The sequence below is a fragment of the Dermochelys coriacea genome, chromosome 1, assembly GCF_009764565.3.
Source record: "Dermochelys coriacea isolate rDerCor1 chromosome 1, rDerCor1.pri.v4, whole genome shotgun sequence".
In the NCBI taxonomy this organism is placed as follows: Eukaryota; Metazoa; Chordata; order Testudines; family Dermochelyidae; genus Dermochelys; species Dermochelys coriacea.
The window spans coordinates 50,370,902-50,394,553 of NC_050068.2; the positions used below are offsets into that span (position 1 = coordinate 50,370,902).

At 38.2% G+C, this 23,652-nt stretch overlaps 1 protein-coding gene across 2 annotated transcripts in view; it reads left to right on the forward strand.

Moving 5' to 3' along the window:
* NBEA (neurobeachin) overlaps positions 1 to 23,652 on the forward strand; it is an 835,554-nt gene that overhangs the window by 453,116 nt on the left and 358,786 nt on the right. For both annotated transcript variants that reach the window (XM_038414552.2, XM_038414563.2), the window contains one exon: positions 17,405 to 17,466. In XM_038414552.2, coding sequence (XP_038270480.1) covers positions 17,405 to 17,466 — 62 coding nt within the window. The remainder of the gene's footprint in view (positions 1 to 17,404; positions 17,467 to 23,652) is intronic.

Consider the following 23,652-nt stretch of genomic DNA (forward strand, 5'->3'; position numbering starts at 1 on the left):
CAGAACTGGACACACTACTCCAGTTGACACCTCACCAGTGCCATATAGAACAGGGCAATTACCTCCCATGTCTTATATATGACACTCCTGTTAATACACCCCAGAATGATATTAGTCTTTTTTGCAGGTGCATCACATTGTTGACTCATAGTCAATCTGTGATCCACTGTAACCCCCAGATCCTTTCAGCAGTACTATCAATCACCTAGCCAGCTATTCCCCATTTTGTAGTTGTGCATTCGATTTTTCTTTCCTAAGTGAAGTACTTTGCACTTGTCTTTTATTTAATTTCATCTTGTTGAATTCAGACCAATTCTTCAATTTGTAAAGGTCATTTTGAATTCTAATCCTGTCTTCCAAAGGGTGAGCAACCCCTCCCAGTTTGGCATCATCCACTAATTTTTTATAAGCATACTCTCCAGTCCTTTATCCAAGTCATTAATGAAAATATTGAATAGTACCAGACCAGGACAGACCCTTGTGGAACCCCACTTGATATACCATCTGTTTGACAGCAGTGATAACTGCTTTTTGAATATGGTCACTCAACCATTTGTGCATCCACCTTATATGAATTTCATCTAGACCACATTTCCCTAGTTTGCTTATGCAAATCTCATGTGAGACAGTGTCAAAAGCCTTTCTTAAAATCAAGATATATCACATCTACTGCTTCCCCACTATCCACTAGGTCAGTAACTCTGTCAAAGAAGGAAATACTTGTACTCCTTTGGTCTTGGTACATTTAAGGTCAGTGGCTTAAGATCTTAAGAATGGTCATTATGGGTCAGACCAAGGATTCCGCTAGCCAACTGATGTGTTGCATCCCACCCCCATCCCTTTCTCTTGCAGCCAGCTAGCCTTCTGCTATTATGCAGAATTATTTTTTTTTCTTTTTCTGCCAATTTGTCTCATCCTGGAGCAAACCTGAAGAGAGATACTTGATGTTGCTCCAAGAAAAGAATTGTATAAAGGCTTTCTGAGCAAGCCCTTTCATTTGTAAGCACTACTGTAACATAACCTGTAGGTGGACTCATCACATCAAACAAGTGAAACTGGTGCATGATAACACTGAACTACGTAGTAGAATTTTTTGAAGGACAAGCATCTTTTTTCTTATATTATTTTCTCCTCCTCTGTTGAGGTCCAAAGAAAAATGAGGCACTGTGCCAGAATTTTATTCAGCATCTAAAGGATGTTCATGCTGTGATTGCAGTTCCCTGCAGGCAGAGGTTCTCCAGCTCTTATTCTACTTAATTCATCATTCAAAACCCAGCAGGGGACTTTGCTTGATTTTGGACTTGAAATGATTAGACTGGTATTTGCCCCACTCCTTACCCCCATGAGGTTTAAAATAGAATCAGTCTACACAGGGATCCTAGCAATTTCTCCCAGAGAACTATCTAGCTGTGATAAATCTGTAGGATGTGAATAACATCCCAGTGTCAGGTTTTGTTCTGGAACATTTCGTCTATAATACAATATAATAGTTCTTTACCTTCAGCCTGAACTCAGTACCCAGGGGTTTTCCAAAGTTGATGTTGGTAGTGGTGTTTTTTCACAGTCTTCCCTTCAATGTGCCTTTAAACCCATATCTGTTTAGCACTTGCCCTTATGACATGTATTGAAACCTTTAATTGGGTGACCAATTAAACATTACAACAGTACAAAACTCCCTTGCTTGTCCATGTGTTTTATATACACTTCTGCAATACATCCTGTTGGTTGTGTACATGCTTTTGTTATTTGCCTTCAAGACATGCGCCAGGAAAGAACTTGAAAAGCTCTTGGCCAACTTCAAGTTAACTTGAAAAACAGTACAGTTGAGGTGTTATGGGTATAGAATTTATTTTACACTGTTTATATGTCTAAAATGCAATAGATTAAATATAAAAACAAAATTCATTGCTGAAAACTGACTCAAAGGTTTGGTAATGAGGGTAGAAAATTAAGAAACTGCATTAGGGCCTTCAGAGATGGTGGAAAGAAACATGTTGAATGATAACTCATATCCTTTGACTTCCTCCCATTCTCTGAGCTTGTCTATATAGAAAAGTTTTACTGGTACAACTACCCATGTGGATTCTCTTATTCAAGAATGAGTGTTTTTTTTGGTTTACCTTAAACCCCTTCCAAAGAGGCTCGAGACAAACAAAACAGAAAACAACCAACAAGCAAAAAAGGGCACTATTATGCAAGAATAAAAGTGTCCACATGCAGAGTTATACCAGTATAATTGTATGTGTCTAAATTTACATCTCAACTTCTATTGAGATAACTTCCATCTATAAACAAGCTAGCTTCTGTCAGTCTCCTCCAATCAGTAGGCTTAAAACTATTTCACTATCAGAGCCACAACTTGATACTATGTATGTTGAAGTGTCATCCATATTTGAATTAAAGATCTTGTATTCCTGTTGGGAGTTAAATGTTCACCACTGGAATCATTTCTTCCAGAGACTCAGTCATCTGTGGAAAAGACCAAAGAGAATAGGATTTCTTTGGCCTGATTCATGAGGTCTCCTAAACTCTCACAGTCTTGTTCAATCGTATGTGCACTCCTAGACTAATTATAAATCAGTCTTCCCCTTAGTGGAGAGATCTATGAAACTAAAAGGAGGTTGTGAATTCTAGGTGCTATTACCAGCAGAGTTTCCACTTTCTTGTCCTTGTGTCATGCAAATAATCCATTTCTCGGGTTCACTTCCAGATTCATATACATCTTTTAAATCTTGCTATTCACAGGACCACCAATCTGGACTTCCTTAATTTCTTCTCATGTCAAGATTATGCCCATCTGATAATAGAAAGCTCACCCTGTCCAGAAAGAACTTTTTTCAGTTTTCCCTGCACTTGAGAAAACCTGAGGTAGAGGGCACAAGTGGAGTTCTGGATGGCATATGGACAATTGTCTCCAATAGAATTAAAATTGTACATAAATGGCCATTATCTTTTATTGTAAAATTTCACATAGAACAGTGAAATTGGCTCTGATCAGCTTCAAAGAGACAAAAGAAAAAAAAATAGCAGCGGCAGCGATCTGATCAGACAACTGAACTGTTTTCTGGTGTGTTGAAATCATTGTGGAAAATCAGGCATCCCAGATTAATAAGAGAATTGAGTATCCCCTTCCTGTCGAAAGAAAAGCATCTAATAGCCCTCATGGTGGTCAGACCAGGCTAGACTAAAATGTAGTTTTTCCTAGGGTGTGGTCACTCCCTCTTATTATTTAGAACTCCTTTGTCCAGGTGGGAGTTCCTATATATGACCTGTTTATGTCATTGAGTACCTAAGTCCAGAAGAATTGCAGTGCATACCTAGATGTGGTCTATTGTGGCCTACCATAGAATCTTTTTTGTCCCTTGGTCCATGGGCCTGCTTTACCAGTTTCCCATTAGTCAAGGTTGTCTGAAAGATTGAGGCAGATGTATGCCCTGGTAACTATTTCTGCTTGCCCAAGAAGAGCCTGGTTTGTCAACATTCCAGCTGTTCATGTACAAGCAGTGACTCCTTACCCAAATTCCCAATCTCCTGTCTTAGTGATAGGCTCTGCACCCTTATACTCCAGATCCTATCTCTGATGACTTCATGTGCAAGAGGTTAACTCTCTTGGAAGAAGGAGTCCCTTTACTTCCATTACTTATTACATTATTTGGAAGAAGTTCTTTTAGTTTCCTAAGAGACAGCTCTGTGTGTATGTGTGCCTTGAACAAAGTCATAGATCTTCTGCAGGAAGTTTTTGGTATCTACCTGACTACCAGTATTTCAAAAGGTTGGGTTTCTGCCCTCTGTGTGTCTGATATAGGGTTGTTGTTTTTTCACTGGTTTCCCAAAACGGCGATTAGTTTCTTAAGGGCTCTTATAAGATACAGATCTCTGTCTGGGAGTTTGTCCTAATCTATAGTTTAAATTGTGATTTAGAGATCCTGTGCAAGCCTCCCTTTGGCCCTATGGCCAATGTGCTGATTTCTGATTTTAGCTGTTGTTTAGTCAGTAATCTTCTATAGTCATTCTCACTTAACAACCTAGTATAATATCTTCTATAAAATAAGGTGATTTTGATTATTTTCCTTTGTGCAGAAGTCTCTCTCTCCCCCTGCCTTTCTCAGAAGATGGTAAAACAGTTTCTCTGTCTGGATTCATGGGAGGGCAGCAAAGTTTTACCTTACTAAGAACCTAGAATTTTGTGTATATTAATGGCTGTTGGACATTTTGGGGACATTCACAATAGACTGAGCCAAAGCTATCCTGTCCAAATAGATTAAAAATTAGAGGTCCATGTTGACATCTGTATTTCTGTATTTAGAGTAGTGGAGAGACAGCTCCACAGAAAAACTACACTTTCCAAGCATCTCCAGTGTATGGACTTGCTCACATCTTTTAATTAATATATCATTAACCAGACTTAACATTATTATTTTACAGCACCCACAATTGTAAGGCATCTTGCAGAATAGATAATTACACGTGTTCCCTATCTAAAAAGCTTACAATCTAATTTCACACAAGACACAAAAAGGGGAATAAATAAAATAAGATGATGAGGTTAGAAAAGAAGCATCGGGATTACAGAGAGAGTGGTTGGTCACTAATAAGTTCACAAAGTTTGTGAACAGAATAGTTGATACTTTAAGAAACAGTTGTTTGAGATGCACACAAAAAGGGTATTGAAACTGGAATCATTTGCAGTGTAGTGATTGGATTAAGATATGCAGGAGAAAATATTAGCATCCATATTTTACAAGAAAGTTGAGACAGAGTCAACATGTGGGTGGCAGGAAGACCATAAAGGTGGACGTTGCAGTAATCAAGATTGACAGTAATCAAGATTGATCACACAAGTTTTTGCTATCTAGACAGAGAGGAAAAAAGTTAGATTTTATAAATGGTGTGGAGGAAAAAGCATCAACATTTGGACACAGCCGAGATTCAAGAAACCATATCCAGGGAAAACCAAGACTTACTGATCAGAGAAGGTGTGGTTAAATCCTGAATTAGAAAAAGTTTAGAAGGATAACTCAAAGAAAATTTTTGTTAAAAAGTGTTTACAAAAAATTAGCAGTAATGCAAAGTTAATTTCACAATCTGTCGATCATGGTTTCTATTTAACTCGCCTCATGCTACTACACTTAAAATAATTATATGCATATTCTTAGCTAAATGCTATTTTTCCATTTTAAGATACAATTTGGTGGTTGAAGGGTTAGTAGCTGAGCTGTTTCAAATTGCACCAGTTTTAAACTTGGTAAACAAGTTGTCTAACCACATGTCAATTTTACTTGAGCATAAATGTTAGGAAGTTATCTAGCCTATTTTATTTAGAAATTAAAACAAACTACTCCCACTCCCCCAGAATTGGATACATTTTTATACAATAAAAAAGGACTGCAACAAAGGTATAAAAAGATATCCCTTACTCTGTTCTGCTTAGCAATTTAGGTTCTAATGGAATTTACCTTTTTAAATTAACTGCTGAGCATACACAGTACATTCTGTCTAGTCTTTATACTTTTTTTCATTGATTGGTGTGGGTCATTTGATCAAAACTATTTTATGCTAATTGTGGTGTTTGTCTGTGGGGCACAGACCCCTGGGTGGTGCAATGAGATCACCGGGGGAGCACGAGGACATCACCGCTTAAGATATTTTTTTCTTTCTTCAGGGTAGCCAGTGCTGGTCCAACCCTATTCCCTGTACCCTGGGACAGGGTGAGATGGGGGAGGCTGGACCCAGGATCCCAACCCTCTGGGGCCCTGTTACCATTACTCAACAGTGCCATCAACCTGCTGCCAGCCAACTGTCACAACAGCCACAGCCTTGTGAGAACGTACTCCCTTTTCCTCCTCTCTCTCTCTCTCTCTCACCCTACCCCTACCCCCACGGTGGTGCCATGCATACATGCAGGCCCCACAGCAAAGACATTGCACTCTGCATGCATACATACAAACAGGGAGTCTGCAGAGCCACCGTGCATCAGTTGCCTCTCTCTGGGCAGCTGAGATTTGAATAGGGCAAATGAGTCTCTTCTGCACACATGCTGGTAACATCGGGATTTTCCCCTTTACCTTCCCCTTCACACGGACTCTGAACTCACCACCACGTAAGTCTCCCCTTTCCCCTGCGACAAAGGGGGCATACATGTGTCATGAATTTCTAAAGAGGGTTCAGCAAAAAACATTTTGGGAACCTCTGGTCTATGGAGACATTTTTATAATGGCAAATCACAAAAAATAATGAGGGCAAAAGAATTTGTCTGTCTGTGCAGACAAATGTAGGATGGCAAATGAAGGAGGCAAAGTGATGTCAATGCTGGTTTATGGGGAGCTTATAACAATACCAGGATGGTTACTGTCATTGAAATAAAGGAAAGTGAAAAACAAAAATAAATATGTCAAAATAACTATGATTTGGGTTGGTAAATTCTCCATTACTGAGTCTTTACTCAAGTTTGGATGTCTTTTTAAAAGATAAACTTTAGTTCATCCACAAATTATGGGGCTAGATAGAGGAGTTACTGGATAAATTTCTGTGGTCTGTGTTGTGCAGTAATCATAATGGTCTTTCTGGTCTTAAAAAAAAAATTATGGATCTATAAAACTGCATGAGGACCTCAGGACTGTGCTATGCTAACAGCTTGCAGGTCGGCTGGTCCACCCCTTATCTGTCAGTTTGAACTGTGGACAAAGAAATATTAGTGAATATGAATGAGAAGAAATTCAAGTGTGATCATTGGGTTTTTAATTGCTGGTATAGATGTGCTAAAAGAACTAGATTGAGTAGATTGAGACATGTGAATTTAGTTGCTCTGCTGTTAATAATTTAGGGCCAAATTCTGATACTTTTACTCATATTAAATAGCACCTTGCTTCAAAAGTGGTCCCATTTTCTTCAGTTGATGCCAAAATTGGTGCCTTAAAACTGTCTTTTAGGGTGCTTTTTGTACCATTGGTGGTTACTGCATGTCATATTAATAGATTCTTGATTGAGGTATGTCAGTTTACACCAGCTGAAGATCTGCCCCCTTTGTCAGCTGGAGAAGACAAAGTAATACAATCTATCACTGCAAAATATTTTCAAAGGTGCCCAGAGCTAACTATTTTTACTAAAAGAGGGAAACACAAATACAATACATTAAGAACATCAGTAACTGATGTCTTACTGAAGAATTACCGGATGTGGAAAATGACAAAATGGATGATGTTTGAAAACCCTTTTTTGCAATGTTATAAATTAAATTGTGGTGTTTTTTTAATGGATTAAGTGTTTTTATCTCCATTTGATGTATGAGAATTATATATATGACTTCCATTCACATTAATGTATCTTGAACAAAAATTCTAGTGAGAGACTGGATTCCTAAGAGTAATGTGGCACCAATTTCTGTAATATTTGCATCATTATAGCTCATGAGATAGTGTGAAAGCTTGTAATTTTTTAAGAGTACGTTTTGTATATATTGTACTAAATGGCCTTCCTATTATCACAGTGTTGTGGTGGTTTTTTGCCATTATGTTACTATTCTATATATGTTATGTTTTTACTTTAGGTTCCCTTTAGTAATCAGAATGGATAAGGATATGTAGCTGTTCTTTCTTTTAGAAAGAGTATTTGAATCTTGTAGAAATCCACATGCTTTTTTCCTGTAAGACTAGAATTAGGATCTGTTTCTTACATCTTAGCCCAAATTGAACTGACAATTTGAGGCATTTTGTGTTATTTATATGACCTATCAATGCTCACAATAGTGTTCTTAAGATAGGAGTTCCAGAAATCCCCACAAACTTTGAGAGATACTTCCTCAGTGACCTGTTTGATGTCTAAGGGCATGTCTACACTTACCTCCAGAGCAATCGATCCAGCGGGAGTCGATTTATCGCATCTAGTGAAGATGCAATAAATCAACTGCTGAACGCTCTCCCGTCGACTCCGGTATTCCACTGGAGCGAGAAGCATAGGCGGAGTCGACTGAGGAGCATCAGCAGTCTACCTACTGCAGTGAAGACACCGCAGTAAGTAGGTCTAAGTACGTCAACTTCAGCTACGTTATTCACATAACTGAAGTTGCGTAACTTAGATCAATTTCCCCGCCAGCGTAGACCAGGCCTAAGAAACAAGGTGATGGCTTTTCTATATATAGGATACTAACTTCAGAGAATAACAGTTACACATGTTGTACGGTACTTGGTACCCAGGACCAGACAAGACTGAGATGTAAACGTAACAATTTTTATTAACTATAAAAACACTGGGTCAAATTTATATTCACTTAAATGACACCTCTCATTAGCAGCCCCTTGTACTCCACTGGGGATCTACCCCTTTGTGGGGGTGTCAGGCTGTGATGGTTATGCAGCCCATCTCTCATGGTGCCTAGCGTAGGGGCAGATTTAATTTGCCCTGAGGCTCTCCATAGGAATTCTGCCAGCAAGACCTGCTGAGGATCAGTGCTCAATCAGTGACCCTGACTCTACCTGCCACATTTTTGATTGGTGCCAACTTCTTAGACTACAATGACCCCATCTCACCCACCCCCCACCCCTGTCCCCACTCCAGATTATGTGAGGTTGTAGTCGGTTTGTGCCTGTTCTGGCATTTCCCCAGCAGATTTTCCACCATTACTGAATGTTTGACAGGCTTTACACTATTGGGAAATCTAGCCCACCAACATAACCCAATTACATATAGGCTATGCAATACTGTCAGCTCTGAAATCCAGCTTTCAATGTAAGCCTTGCAATTGCAGGATTATATCCTGCTGCATGTTCCTTTTGTATCTTCTTCCCCAGTACTCTATCTTTTCCTTTAAAAAGGCACAGCCTACCTGATTCAGGGAGCCACTAATATTCCACCAGTACCAAGTTAACAATATTTCTGTAAAAAAAACTGTTGTATGGGTTAGTTGAAAAGGGAAGGATTTTTCCACTGCTGGCTACTGATTAAGTACTGCTTAATTTATTGTCTTTCCAGAGCTGGGCACAGGCAAGTACCTCTTACAGTGTTCCTCTGTGAGCTGACTTAAGTCATCTCATCCTTCCAATAACCTTTCACACTTTTTTCCCTGAGTTAAGCTGTCTCATTTCAATTAATAATTAATTGTATACATATATCACTCATTTCCAACATTTTCATCTCTGTTGTTGCACTCTTTCTTGAGCTCTTTGTCTTCCCTATACATCCCTTATCACTTCAGTATTGGCTTACCCTTCGTGTATCTCTCATAGTCAATGCTACAGTTGAGCCAAAGCCAGAGCACTGAATCCAAATCCCTTTGAATGTCAGGTTAGGGTGGGAAATGGAAGGATGCAGATGTGAACCCACACATAACATTTTTGTTTTTCCTAAATTCAAAAACTGGAAGATTATTTACTAGCTCCACTTGGATATGGCCAGAATCCCTCAAGTAAACAGTCATTGGCCCCAGATGGAGGAAATCTTACAAGAACTGCTAATTTTGAAACATTTTGCCATTTTCAACCAAAATCTCACAATACGTTTGTAATAGATTTAATGTCATTAAACCCAAAACTAATCCTGCGCCAGTCACCAATACGAGCCCTCAGACTAAACCTAATATGAATTTCATCACCACTTTGGTGAACCATTTCTAATAAACACCAATAAAATACAATGGAAAGGCTGAATACAATTGGACAGTTGTAATTATCTGTGCTGTGTCAGGTAGAGAGATCCATTTTTGGTTTCCATTCAATCCCTGGATACATAGGCCAGGTGGGACTTGTGGTGAAGACAGAGTGCTCAGCTCCTGTGGAAGGGGAATGTCTTGTGATACTCGATAGCAATCCCTACAGATAAACTAAGGGAATTTAGGATTGTTACAAGGACATGGAAGACCCTATATGAGTGGGAAAGAAATAAAAAATAGCCAGTAAGTTAGAAGAGGAAAGGAAAAGGTGTATCCCATTCAAGTTTTTTCAATATTTGAGTTTTAAGCAATGTTGTTAATTTCCAAATATTCTTAATCTCATGCACTTTCCACACTGTAATAAAACTAATGCATATAACAATAATATAGCTTTGTTTCTTCACACATGCTTATATTCTATATAGATCTTCTTAAGTTTTGAGTATATGCCAGGGGTTGGTGAGATAGTGTCAAGTTTTTTATGTGAATTAAGTCTATAATAAGTAAGCTGCTCTCTCACTCTCTGCATAAACATACCTGAGACTTGCTCAGTAAATTAGAAACTGTAATTGAGTTAAAGTTATTTGCAGGTTCTAATGATCTGATTAATTATTAAAAGTTTTTCTAAGCTCCATAAAGGATATAAAACGTTTTTCCATGCTAATATTACAATTGTTGTAGTTCAATAAGGTTTTAAGTTGACCTAAAGTAAAATAATTGAAAGAAACTGCAGACAAACCTTGATAAAGACCAGACGAAATGGTGATGGTATTTCAGTTAGACTCCTACACACATTGTATTAATAATAATAAAAAAAAAAGTTCAAAACCATGATCTTATTTCATAAGGTTTTTTAAAAAATGATGTTCTCCTCCTCCTTTGTATTTATTGAGAAAAAGAAATTCATACAGATTGACTAGTTCTGCATAGTGAGTTTAAAGTTTTGAAGCTTTCATTGTATTAATGCCACAGGCATAACTTAAAGTAGTAAAGTTGAAATTAATCTTTATTATACATTAATAGGTCACAGTGATGGCAAAAGAAATAATTACTGTATATTAAGAGGCAACTGAAGAGCACTGAAAAACCAGAGCATTTCCAACTAATTACCAGCCATACATCATTTATTACAGATTAGTTAAGGTCGTGCACTTGGTGCCCCCAGTTACTGTATCCATACATGTGGTCATTGTTGCCATCAAACTGCTGAACTTGATGGTTATATTTAATGAACTGAGACTAGACCATGAAGAAAGTACTAAGAAGAGCAAATATAGAGAGCATGTAGTCCATTCAGTTGAACAATGACCTTTTTAACCTTGATGTATGTGGGAAGTATCTACTGGTATTTTAATAATTATATTATGCTTCTTTAATAGCATTTGATATAGATTGTTTATGGACAACATATCGAAAGCTGAAAAACTCAGGCAAAAGTTATTTCTTTCAAATTACAACACATTTTATCACTGGAGCTATGTGAGGGGAAAAATAGATGTGTGTTTTCCACAATCACAAAAGCCACAGTTTTGTAATGCCGGTATCCCTCTAATTTGCTGTAGCAATCTGTACCCAATTTAATGACTGTTTCTAAATGACTGTTTAATGATAGTTTCTAAAAATCACTCTGAAATAAGAATGATGCACAGACGACTTGTCCTCCCCAGACTGGGTGGAGGGGAGACAATCTAAAGGGGAGGACACATGACTGCCCCACATGTCTCCTCTGCCCAGTGACCTCCCCACCCTGCTGGGGCCAACACGCTCTAAATAGTAGTTCTGGGGCCAACACGCTCTCCCCACCCTACGTTACCTGTGGGAGGGAGAGAGGGGCTTGTCTTTCTCTCACTGCACCTGCCCCCCAGCACGTTTGGCTGCTCTCCCTGGAAGCCGGGTCAGGCAGGGAGCGGGACGAAGCCGCTTCTCATGCAGCTGAAGATGGCCATGCCAGGTCACTCCTCTGTGCAGCATGGTGACTGCCTGAGAGAGAGCCTAGCTGGGGGGGCAGTGGTGGGCCGGGGACAGGGGCCAAGTGAGACGGAAACATGCCAGGTGGGGGAAGAAGGGACTCCAGCTCACTTGGACCCTGTCCCAGTCAGCCAGGCCTGAGCCAAGAGTGGAAGCCACCGCCTGCCCAGCCAGACTTCTCAGGCAGCTGCTGCACTGCACAGACCAATGACCCTGAGTGGTGGGCCTGACGACTGGGGCCGAGTGTACAGGGGGTAGACACAGCAGGAGAAGGACAGAACCCCTCTCCCCCTGCCCCGCAGCAAGCCAAGCAACAATCTTGGGGGGCACTTGACTCCACATGCCCCCCATGCATTGCCTATGGAATGATGCTTATTTCATTTAAAGAAGGGTAAGCTAGCAATTCAAACACAAGACTGGGACTAAGGAGACATAGATTCTGTTCCTGTCAGTGGCACAGAGTGATCTTCGGGGAAGTGACTCCACCACTTTGTGCCTTACTTTCCTATCTGTAAAATGGGGATAAAATTTATTTTCTCCCACCTTTTGCCTGGCTATTTAGACTGTGAGCCCTTCAGGGGAGAAAATGTGTGTTTGTATAGTGCTTAGCACAATGGGGCCCTAATCTCAGCATGGGCCCCTGGGTACTATCATAGCTAGAAGGGGTTGCACACTTGATTGCTTCAGCAGGCCAAACTCATTGTACACACTATGGGCTCCTTGCATCCTTCAGTTCCCCTTCACAAGCTCCCTGAGTGCCTTCCTCCCTTTCTCCTCTATTTCAGTGGCTCCCTGCAAATCTGCTCCCCACTCCCTCATGACAGGGGCTCTGTATGTCCCCAGTTCTTTGGATACAGGATATAGTTCCTTCCATATGAGGGTTTTCTATTCTCCTACCCATGCCAGTGGCTCTCTATGCCTCCGAGTCTCTCCTCTTCCATGTGGCAAGTGCTGTGTATCCTCCACATCCCCATGGCAGGGTCTCTCTGTGCCTCACCAGTTCCCCCTCTGCTATATACTAGAAGCTCTGTGCATCCCCCTCACTTTTCCTGTGTTATTGCTCTTTTATTAGCCCACCCTTGTCTAGAGGGTTGCACACTTCATTGCTTTGTAGTGTGGCCACTCAAACATTCCTGGAACACCGGACATTCTGCTATTCTGGGAATAACATGGGCCCGCTTCTGTCGGCATGGCCCACCCCTGCTGGTGTGACTGCACATGCGAGGTTATGCTGGACAGAGAGGTGTCATTTTAAAGAGTGTGCTGCTCTGCCCCTGCTGGCATGACCCTTGCATGCATGGAGAGGTTTTAGTTGGGGGCTGAAGGTGATGGCTAATGGCGTTCTATTATTTTCTTTGTTGGGCCTGTCCTGTAGTAGGTGACAGAGCCAGAAGAGTACCCAGAAGTCACCTACTACAGGACAGGCCCAACAAAGAAAATAACAGAATGCCACTAGCCATCACCTTCAGCCCCCAACTAAAACCTCTCCAACGCATCATCAAGCATCTACAACCTATCCTGAAGGACGACCTATCGCTCTCACAGATTTTGGGAAACAGGTCAGTCCTTGCTTAGAGACAGCCCCCCAACCTGAAGCAAATACTCACCAGCAACCACACATCACACAACAGAACCACTAACCCAGGAACCTATCCTTGCAACAAAGCCCGTTGCCAACTCTGTCCACATATCTATTCAGGGGACACCATCATAGGGCCTAATCACATCAGCCACACTATCAGAGGCTCATTCACCTGCGCATGTACCAATGTGATATATGCCATCATGTGCCAGCAATGCCCCTCTGTCATGTACACTGGTCAAACTGGACAGTCTGTACGTAAAAGAATAAAAAAATCAGACGTCAAGAATTATGACATTCAAAAACCAGTTGGAGAACTCTTCAATCTCTCTGGTCACTCGATTACAGACCTAAAAGTTTGCAGTTCTTTAACAAAAAAAAAAACTTCAAAACCAGACTCCAAGGAGAGACTGCTGAATTGGAATTAATTTGCAAACTGGATACAATTAGCTCAGGCTTGAATAGAGACTGGGAGTGGATGAGTCATTACACAAAGTAAAACTATTTCCCCATGTTTATTCTCCCCCCCACACACACACTATTCCTCAGATGTTCTTGTCAACTGCTGGAAATGGCCCACCTTGATTATCACTACAAAAGGTTCCTCCCCTGCCCCCCCCCCCCGCTCTCCTGCTGCTGGTAGTAGCTCATCTTAAGTGATCACTCTCCTTACATAAAGAAAAGGAGTACTTGTGGCACCTTAGAGACTAACAAATTTATTGCTCTAATAAATTTGTTAGTCTCTAAGGTGCCACAAGTACTTCTTTTCTTTTTGCGAATACAGACTAACACGGCTGCTACTCTGAAACCTGTCATTATGCAACACTCTCCTTACAGTGTGTATGGTAACACCCATTGTTTCATGTTCTCTATGTATATAAATCTCCCCACTGTATTTTCCATGCATCCGATGAAGTGAGCTGTAGCTCAGGAAAGCTTATATCGGAAGACAGGATGCTGGGCTAGATGGACCTTTGGTCTGACCCAGTATGGCCGCTTTTATGTTCTTATGTTAAAATCAGGCAAGTGGCCTTCCTATTCAGTAGGCAGAGACTCCTTGCATCCCTCCACTCCCTATCCCCTGCCGCCCCACTCCACACAAACACAGGTTTCCTGTGAACTGCCTTCCCTCCTCACTTGTTTTCATGTGTAAATGGTTAAATATGTACAATTTGTAATTTGTTAAATAACTTCCTTTTTTCTGTCTGAGAGATAAGTCATTCAGGGTGTCAACATTTTAAAATGTAGTGGAATGAGATGGGTGGGAACAGCATTATGATGAAAGGTGTTTAATAGCTGTCATCAACTGCCTTTGATCTACAGACAATTACAGATCTGATTGGTGTGCTAACCAGATGTCAGAGGCTCTGTGTCCTTCAGTTCCCCAGTCTGTTTTTTTTTCCCCCTCACCCAAATCAATAGGGTTCTACCTGAAATTTTGGATTGATCAGATGCAGTGTTCCAAAGTTATCATATTACATCCAGACAAACAGATAAATGCTATGAAGTAGAGTATGGGTCCTTGCTTCACTAATACAAGGAAGATTTTTCAAAGTTTGATAAATTATGACAGGTTTCAGAGTAGCAGCCGTGTTAGTCTGTATTCGCAAAAAGAAAAGGAGTACCCGTGGCACCTTAGAGACTAACAAATTTATTAGAGCATAAGCTTTAGCTGTAGCTCACGAAAGCTTATGCTCTAATAAATTTGTTAGTCTCTAAGGTGCCACGGGTACTCCTTTTCTTTTTGATAAATTATGGTAACTTTTTATATTACAAATACCTACATTTGCAATAATATGGATTGTAAATTCCTTCAGGCAGGTATTTTGTTGTGTGCACACTGCCTAATACAAAAGGATCCTGATACTAAATTATTAGCAAAATAGAAATAATGAATAATAATTTTGTCTTTCTGTCAGATGGAGTCTTGTTCAACTTTTGTTCCACACACCAAACTGTCTATGTCAATGAGAGCTCTGCACATGACTTAACTGCTATAAAATACCTTTGGACTTCAGACATTTCTAATGTTATGAAACAGAAAAATGTGCATTGGGCATATTTGTGCTGTGTATAAAATATTTCCACATAGTTCACTCTTTATTTTTGAAAATGTATCAAAGGTAAACAGAGGAATCACTGCAGAAGACCTAACTACTTATCTAATGTAGTTATCTTGCCTTTATTCTACTCAGTTGTATGTGATGACTGGAAACATTTGTTCTCTTTTTAAAGGGCAATTCATAGTTCAAGAAATAATTTTTGAGAAAATTACTTTAACAGGAATTATTTTTTTATAATTTATTTTGTCTAAATCGCACACTGTAAGACACATATTTTAATTTTGAAAGGAAATTTGTATGTGTGGCAGAAATAGAATTTTGAATTCCAGTGAACCTAAGATGGATTTATATAGGTGCAAACAGTACATTCTGTCTTGAAATATTCAGATTATCCATGCTAATTGTGTTGATTTAGCTGTATAGTTTGGTCATCCTCTTTAGTTTTTCTTTGTCAGGTTTCAAATAGTTGAGGTAGCCTGTAGGTGAAAAGTACCCCATTAATCTTTTTGATCCTCTAGCACTTGAGCATAAGAATAGCTGATCAATTACAGCAATTGTCTCCCTAAATGAGCTTTTCACATCTACATCTTATTTCATTAGTTAACTGTCTGCTCATAGAACTGATAAAATGGAATACTAGTGGCTTCTTACAGCTTGTTCTGTCTTACAGTACAAAAAGGATGGGGTTGTTAGCAAAGTGGGCACAAAAGAGTATTTATCCACTACCTGCAATAAATATACATGTTATTGTGTAGGAGTACTTTTGTCTTGAACAGCTGTTTGTTGAAATCTACTTAAAACAAATCCATTTGCTTTTCAACTTTCCATTTAGTAACTAGTGCTATGAAAAAAGAAAAGGCGTACTTGTGGCACCTTAGAGACTAACAAATTTATTTGAGCATAAGCTTTCGTGAGCTCCAGCTCACTTCATCGGATGCATTCGGTGGAAAATACAGTGGGGAGATTTATATACACACACAGAGAACATGAAACAATGGGTTTTATCATACACACTGTAAGGAGAGTGATCACTTAAACTTTTTCTATATTTGACATTTTTATTCAACATCCTAGGAAGCGTGTTTCTGTCCAAAACCATTAAAATGAATGTATATCCTATTTAATTTTAAAATTTGAAACTACCATATTTAAAATTAACAAAATAATTTTGCCTTTCTCCTCCAATACCTATTGTATTTCAAATGAATCAATCCACTATTTAAAATGTATCTTTTACATGCAACGATGTGACACTGATTCTCTCCAAAAGGAAATCTATAGTTCTGAAGCTGCAAATAAATATGAACACATTATATTGTAATAATTATTCAGAGTTAAGTATAAAGTTCTGTATATTTAACTATGCTCATGTTGCTTTAATTTATAAATGATTGATCTAAGAATTACAGATGACCAAATTAATTCATCATTCTAAGTGTTGATTTTATTTTTACTGACACTGTAACTAAGAAAATTTATTTCTCTTTTACATCTTCAACCCATATTTTGCGGGAAACAAAGTAACGTTTATATTAAGACATTTTAGTGGAAGCCTGTAGTTAATTGTATTATTTCAGAAGCACATTAAACGAATGACAGCTATTATGGCAATCATATTTTCCTTAACTATACCTTTTATATTTTCAGCTACATCAAGGGGAATTTTCCAAAAGAAAATCTAACTAGTTACTAAACAAGGGTCTGATCCTGCAAAGACAAGAGTATATGACTCAAGTTATTCATATGCATAAGTCTTTGTAGGTTCAGGCCTCCAAAGATTGTTGTGGTATATTCACAATGTATTTCTATATGAAGTTTTCTTGGGTAAGATTGCCTTCTCTGTACTAGTCACTGAAATGCACTAACCCTCAAAAAAACTTATTTTAAATAGAAAATATGATTACATAAAAACCTGTGACCTACACATGACAATGATTCCAAACAGTTGTGTGCTCCTTTCTGTACATTTATGTATACCTGAATCAAAAGTTCTTAAGGCCATTTTCACTTCAAATTTGTTTCAGTAAATTTGAATGATTGGTTTTAAGGAAACAAATTCAGTTTTATAGAATGTATGAAACCATAAAGTTTTGACAACTTAATATAAGTAATCTTTTTAATTCACTTTTGATTGTTTGTTTACTGCAGGCCTTGTTTGCATGAAGTCGAGTACTTCTGTGGTTGAACTTGTTATGCTGCTCTGTTCACAGGTAAGACATTTTTTAGCTTTAATTGTATTAGTTTCTTCACACAGTGACGTATTACTAAATTTTGAGTTTGTTATTCTTGCTTATTTTTTTTCTTTCATTCTTTCTATTTGAATATGATGCAAATACAAATGTCATTTCTCACACATTTCTGTACAGTGTAATTTCTTGGTACATGTAGAGCAGCAGTACATTCATATTGACATGCAAAGTAATCTTTTCTAAACAGTGATGTGTAAAATATATATGCATATACCTGGTCTACTTTATCCTGTTATGCAGAATTTTTGGTCATAATTTCCCATTAAGTTTTCATCTTCCTGAATTAGCTATTTTTAAAACGTCATTATGTAGTGACATTAACTTTTACCTCTAGGATATATGACATAAGTTATTGCACGTTTGATGTAAGCTTTTAGTCAGTATTTAAAAAGCTGGGTAAAATGGCTATTGATGATCCCTCGGATGTTTGGATCTTTTTTATTTTCCATTTTTCCAATATCATACATTCAAATTATTTAACATAATTGAGTGATTCTGTGAGAAATCTAAAAAGATGAAGAATTTGAGAATACAAAATCATTAAAAATATTTTGAAATTGAAGATCTTCTCCTGGTGCTTTTGATAATTCACCCGTGGATTTTAAGTAAATTTAAAATGTGTTACTGGCTAGATTTCATATATACCTGTCATCTTTTAAAATATAGTTGTATTAAAGAATCAACAAATATTCTTTGATTTCATTCATTTTCTACAGCAAATATGTATGACCCTGTTAGATCCCCAATCCCAAACAGCTTCTAAATTTTCTCCAAAGCTTTAATTATTTCATATTATTTAACAAACACAACACACAAATGCCTAAATAACAATTAAATGTATACAGAGTAGTGAGTAAAATGAGGTGCCTATATAGATATAGATAGATAGATAGATAGATAGATACACAACACACACACAGCACTATACTAAGCTTGTACTTGCTTTTAGTTTGTATTGTAGAATCTACTGTGCATATTTGAAATATGCCCAAACAACGAGTATCTAGTGACAGCTTAAGTGAAGACTGGTCAAAAGTACAGAGAGCTGAAAATTAGTAATATTTACAATTGAATGTAGTTGCCTTTTTTTCAACTTACCTGCTGTTTGCCAGTCTGTAGGTTACATTTCTTCAAGCCTGTACCCATAAGGAAATCATTAGATCCTGTTTTTCTTTTAGCCAAGATGGATATTGGTTAGGGAGAAGTTAAAGAAAAATATATCACTGGCAGGAATCCTCAGTGGGGTTTGAACTTCAAACCTTCTCCTGCAGGGCACTTGAAAAATTTGTTACCTAATGCTTAAGTCCTGGGTTCAAGGGAAATTCCAAAAGATCCATTAAGTCCTTTGAGTTTCATGTCATGCTGCTTTTTTTTTTAACAGCTTTTGAAGCCTTTACTTGAGGGAAGGAATAACTTACAATGCCTTCTCCCTTAGTCTTTGGTTTTACTGCAAATCACAGGAATAAAGTGGAATGTAGCATTAGGGTCTAGTGTCTTTGATGGCCTCATCATCTAATCATAGGTTTAACATTACTCATTTGCTGGCTCCAGGAATTCCTGCCATTAAGGGCCCTAGAGATGAAACTTTGCCTCAAATATTGATTGAAAGGAAGAGTGAGAAATTTAAGCTCTTTCTGCAGTGCTTTTTCTTTAGACTTCTTAGTGAAGCTATTAACAAATGTAGCTAAATCAATTTGATATTTTTATGCATTTTAGAAAAGTTATTTAATGATTCAAAATGTATAACTGTCCAGTTTTCAAAGGTGAAAAAAGCATGTACACAGATTTAAAAAAAATAGAATTATTTATTCAGTTTCTATTTTACCAAGAATTTTAATGTTTTTTATATAAACCAGCTTTCCTCTCTCTACCCAATCACCCACATAAAGAAGAATTTTTACTGTCCCCCAAATCTGACATTTCTTAGCATTTAAGGATTGTTCCCTTTGAATCCATTAAGAAGATTTAGAACCCCATTGTCACTAAGCAATTCTGAGATTGCTGTTGTAACATTACATTGTTTCCTTCTATATTGTTGCCTTCTGACAGAATGACATGAAATGTTCCTATAGGAATTGTTCAACAGGGGGTTCTAATGTAGTGGTACAACTCTTCTCCTCTCTTCTTTATCAAGCCTGAGTATATTACTTCTAAAATGAATCTAACCAGCATGGTCCCAGAACATTGTATGACATCAAGTAGTGCCACCAAGCCACCAGACTTGCAGTCCCAATATTTTATATAAAGTAATTTTATATACTTGCTTTTCTGTTTAATTTTAAAACTAGCTGTCGAAAGGTATACTAAATAAATATTCAAGAATTTGAATATGAAAAAAATAGTTGAAAATATTGGCTAAGAGGAGAGAGACTTTGAGAAACTACATATAGGGAGATAGTGTGGTTTTCTGTGTATGCCACAAAACTGGGAGTCAGGAGACTTGGGTTCCGTTCTTAATGCTGCCACTGATGTTTATATAAAATGAGGATAATGGTACCTGCCCTTCTCCATAAGATGATTTGAGAAATACGGATTGGAAGAACTACATGTTTTGTGTGCTTTTTAAATATTTGTGTTGTAACTAAGGCTTTTTTGATGACATGAGCAAATCTTTATTTAAAATGGGTGTTCAAAATGTATTACATTCTCCAGATTACTTGTAGAAGTTTGCCTTGTGTATTTTTGTCTTTCAAAAGACAGATGATCTAGAAACCTTTGAAAAGTAAGATTTTGTTTGCCTAGAACAGGGTAACTTTAGGCATTGAAAAAGGAAAGGGAAATGCAAAGTTTGTTTTCCTTTCATTTGCTACAGCAAATTAGATGCTTTTATGCTCTTTATGTTAGAAATTCCATGTTAACGACTACAGATTAGCAAGGATGTCAGAATTTTTTTTCTTATCTGAGCTCCTGAATAAACTTAACATTGCCAGTGGCTCAAGTCCAAGGTATGGTCTAAATTTACATGAAATATCACATTACAAATGTCTGAAGGTACATGTCATGGATAATTCATTTCATATGGGTAGCCTTTTAGACTCTGAAGGATATGCAATCAAGTCCATTCCCCCAAAGGAATTTTGAGTCTCTGTGAAAAATACATTTTAAGCTTTAAGGAACTTCTATAGCTATAGTGCATCATATAGTTTTAAGAATTGTTTTCTCTTCTCTGTATTTTTGGTACATCTTTCCCTATTTTTTTTCTTTTAACCAACCATAACAACACACATTTTATTAGACTAAAAACTAAATTAATTTTAGGTTTATTTTCTTTTTATATTTACATAGAACAAAAATGGTTCTTCAAATACTTAAAATATTTTTTCTGGAAAATTGGTAATATGTTATGACTTGCATGTTGTATAAAGCAGGCATCCTCATGCTGGATGCAGTATATATTCGCATAAAAATGATGAAGATGTGTTATTTTTGACAAGATCTGTGCTTGATTATAGTCTTTGTTCCCCATAGCCTAGTTCTCTATGTCACAGCAGTGATGCTGCCTTGAATGGCAGATTTCTCAAACCAGGCACTTTTTTTAAAAAGTGCTTTACATTAGTTTTTTTCATTATATTTTGTTCTTTGATATGTAGCAGATATAGACTTCAATATTTTTTCCAATCTTTTTGCAATACTACAATAGCTTCTAATTATTTCCAGATTTCTTTTAAAGTTTCCCTTCTTCAGAGGTACAGCTTCTGCATAAATTGAGTGATTTTATCCCATAGGATTCTTCAAGTTTTTATAATAAAGCCTTATCAGATATCACTTACATTTTTCTGTACCTTATCTGTCAACAAGAGAGGTTTATTTTCTTAAATACTAAGACATTATTTTTTTATTTAAAATACATTACTAGTTCACCTGCTTTAAAAGTATAAAGTAATAAATTGAAATTCTTAATAGCTAACAAACTTCAATACTTGGCAGTTTTGAAGTTATGTTTCATTTATTTTTCTGATTAACTAAAAGGGATTTTCCCCACTATGCTTTAAGTTTAATCAGGATCATAACCCAAGGGTCTGCAAAGGACGCATTTTAAGAGCGAGTAGTGTTGCAAGGAAAAGATCTGTTCCTGATTCCTTTTCTTAAGGAAAGACTTGGATTTTAGACATTACACGTTGCATACAAGATCTCCCAAGAGACGCCACCTGGAGATTTATGAGGGAAATTTCACATATAATGAGCAAAAATGATTGATTTACTTACAATTAACAAATGAAACATCTTATGAGACTCTGATAGAGATAACATTTCAAAACTTCAATCTTGCAGTTCAGGTGTAAATAGGTTTTGAAAATAGTTTCTTTGAGAAGCTGTGGAACTGTAAATGGTTTACAAAAATGAAATTGTGCTAGATTACTTTGATAGCATTAGAGAGAGAATTATAGAATTAGTGGACACATTAAACATAGTAGATGCAAACACTGGAGTGAATGTAGAGTAAAGCAGATATGAGCTTTGCAGTTTATTATGGTATCAAAAGTCCAAAATAATATTGGGAAATGTACACAAAGTGGATTGGAGAATTTCTAGCCACTCTCTATCACTATGGTGAGATCTCACTTAGAATACTATGTTTATTTGTAGTCACTTTAACACTAAAAGATGTAGGAAGGTTGGAAGAAATGTATATAAAAACAAAAAATCTTAAGGAAGAATGATTGATGTAGGGCTTTGGCTATTCAAAAAAGTTGCATTGGTTTTATTCTGGTTCAGTTAAACTGATTTAGTTAAATGGTGCAAATCCTGGTGTGGACACACTTATTTCAGTTTGAGTGGTTTATTTTGGCTTAGCTTAAATCAATTAGGCCATGCCTACACCTACGAAATTAGGTCGAATTTATAGAAGTCGGTTTTGTAGAAAGTGTTTTTATACAGTCGATTGTGTGTGTCCCCACACAAATGCTCTAAGTGCATTTAGTTGGCGGAGTGCGTCCACAGTACTGAGGCAACCGTCAACTTTCGGAGCGTTGCACTGTGGGTAGCTATCCCACAGTTCCCACAGTGTCCACCGCCCATTTGAAATTCTAGGTAGAAATCCCAATGCCTGATGGGGCAAAAACATTGTCGCGGTGGTTCTGGGTACGTATCGTCAGGCCCCACCTTCCCTCCCTCCCTCCGTGAAAGCAACGGCAGACAATCGTTTCGCACCTTTTTTCCTGGGTTACCTGTGCAGATGCCATACCACGGCAAGCATGGAGCCAGCTCAGCTCACCATCACCGTATGTCTCCTGGGTGCTGGCAGACACGGTACTGCATTGCTACACGGCAGCAGCTCATTGCTTTTGGCAGCAGACGGTGCAGTATGACTGGTAGTCATCATCGCTGTTCTCCAGGGTGCTCTTTTAGCCGACCTTAGTGAGGTCGGTCAGGGGCACCTGGACAAACATGGGAGTGACTCAGCCAGGTCATTTCCCTTTTAAGTTTCATCTCATGGCGATTCAGTCCCTGCCGGCAGTCCTACTGCACCGTCTTGTGCCGAGCACCCAGGAGATGACAATGGCCAGTAGTCGTACTGCACTATCTGCTGCCAGCAAGATGTATAAAGATAGATGAAGTGGATCAAAACAAGAAATAGACCAGATTTGTTTTGTGTTCATTTTCCCCTCCCTTTCTCCTTCCCTCTGTGAAATCAACAGCCTGCTAAACCTAGGGTTTTGAGTTCTATCCTTGAGGGGGCCATTCTGTTTCTCCTTGATGCAAAGCCACCCCCTTTGTTGATTTTAATTCCCTGTAAGCCATGTTGTCAGTCGCCCCGCCTCCGTCAGAGCAATGGCAGACAATTGTTTCACGCCCTTTTCCCTGGATTGCCCAAGCAGACGCTATAGCATGGCAAGTATGGAGCCCATTCAGCTCACCGCATCAGTTATGACCATTGTAAACATCTCGTGCATTACCATGCAGTTTATGCAGAACTAGCATCTGAAAAATTAGGTGAGGAGGTGACGGCAGCGCGGTGATGAGGACATGAACACAGATTTCTCTAAAACCGTGGTCCCCAGCAATTTGGAGATCCTGGTGTTACTGGGGCAGGCTCATGCCATAGAACGCCAATTCTGGGCCCAAGAAACAAGCACAGAGTGGTGGGACCACATAGTGTTGCAGGTTTGGTATGATTCCCAGTGGCTCTGAAGCTTTCACATGCGT